The sequence below is a fragment of the Wasmannia auropunctata genome, unplaced genomic scaffold (assembly GCF_000956235.1).
Source record: "Wasmannia auropunctata unplaced genomic scaffold, wasmannia.A_1.0 LD323979.1, whole genome shotgun sequence".
Taxonomy (NCBI): domain Eukaryota; kingdom Metazoa; phylum Arthropoda; class Insecta; order Hymenoptera; family Formicidae; genus Wasmannia; species Wasmannia auropunctata.
Window position 1 is genome coordinate 30803 of NW_012038911.1, and position 1409 is coordinate 32211.

The 1409-nt window shown below is 29.7% G+C and overlaps 1 protein-coding gene across 1 annotated transcript in view; it reads right to left on the minus strand.

Moving 5' to 3' along the window:
- Positions 1-993: 993 nt before the first annotated feature.
- Positions 994-1409, minus strand: part of LOC105460346 (venom peptide isomerase heavy chain-like) — a 3571-nt gene continuing 3155 nt past the window's right edge. Inside the window, exon 3 of the mRNA XM_011706792.1 lies at positions 994-1113. Coding sequence (XP_011705094.1) covers positions 994-1113 — 120 coding nt within the window. The remainder of the gene's footprint in view (positions 1114-1409) is intronic.

A 1409-nucleotide genomic window follows, 5' to 3' on the forward strand; every position in this document is an offset into this window, starting at 1 on the left:
TTTTATGAAGCTCCAACGTTGCTCCAACGGAACTTTAATATACGATAATGTCGTTAATTCCCAATCTATTAATGTTGTTAATAGAGAAAATTTTTCGTTATATTTTATTGCAAAAATTGATACAAATTTTAATATGTTTGGTGATAAGTATAAGCTAATTTGATAATCTTTCGAATATTATCGGTAATGATAGACATTTTCGAAATATGCAAAAGACATTCTATAAAAACTACATAATAAAAATGATTCAGCAAATTATCAATTGTTTTAAAGCAAAGGCTTCACATTTAAACGATCATTATCAGCGTCATACATGTATATGATGCGCTCAATTCTTCATGACAATCTGATGTTACATATACACTCAAAAATCTATTCTTAATATTGTATGATCTAGGATATTCTCTGCTTCACGATATGATCGAGACTTGTTAAGTCAGCGAGGTGACAGTGCTAACGAAAAGTGACACGGTAACGTCTTGAAAGACTCGCGAGAATTATTGTCATATAAAACAACTTTATTCGACAATTTTATGGAATAATTCTTTTTACAACTTACTCGCGTATTGTTACATGACTTATATGTAAGTATTTATTTGTAAGGGCTTCGGTATAAGCTGTCGTTGCAGTCGGAGGTCCTCCTCTATTTATATCGAAAAATTAGAGATATATCAAAAATTCTTAGGGCTAATAAGTCATTGGAAACACTTGAAATTTTAGTTGTTGAAAAAAATATTTGAAATTCTTAGTCGTAGAAAAAACACTTTTAGGGCTAATGAGTCATTGAAATATACAATACTCAACAAAAAATAGGGAACACTTTCAAAATGCTCAAAATTATATATACTTACAATTAGTTAGAACTTAGTATATATGTACATGAAGTTATATATATGAAGTATATAACTTAAATTCTCTCTCTCCTCTCTCTCTCTCTTTCTCTTTCCTCTCTCTCCTTTCTCTCTTCTAACATTATAACATCGCGAATCCAACTTATATACGGAGAAACCCTAGTAACATTTCGGGTACATTGCTAGAGCAAGTTGACATACCCAAAATACCAATTTGAAGGTACTCGTCATTTCTTGATTTTACGGTGAGAGGGGCACCGTTCTAAAAACAAAAAATCAAATAATAAATTTACGAAAACTAAGATACCATCGAAGTTCATTTACTGAAGCTGTCTAAAATGATTTGAGTTGATTCATATTTATATAAGGTAAATGTCCCTATTTGTGATTATGACCTTATTTGTGACCACTCGTGGACTTTTATTTAATTAATCAGAAGTTTTAAGTAATTAATTTTCAAAAAAAATACTCATCACGTTTGGTAATTACTGAATCACAGTTTGATATATTAATCAAGAATATTTGACTAACAAATACTTGTGAAAATATGAAATAAGA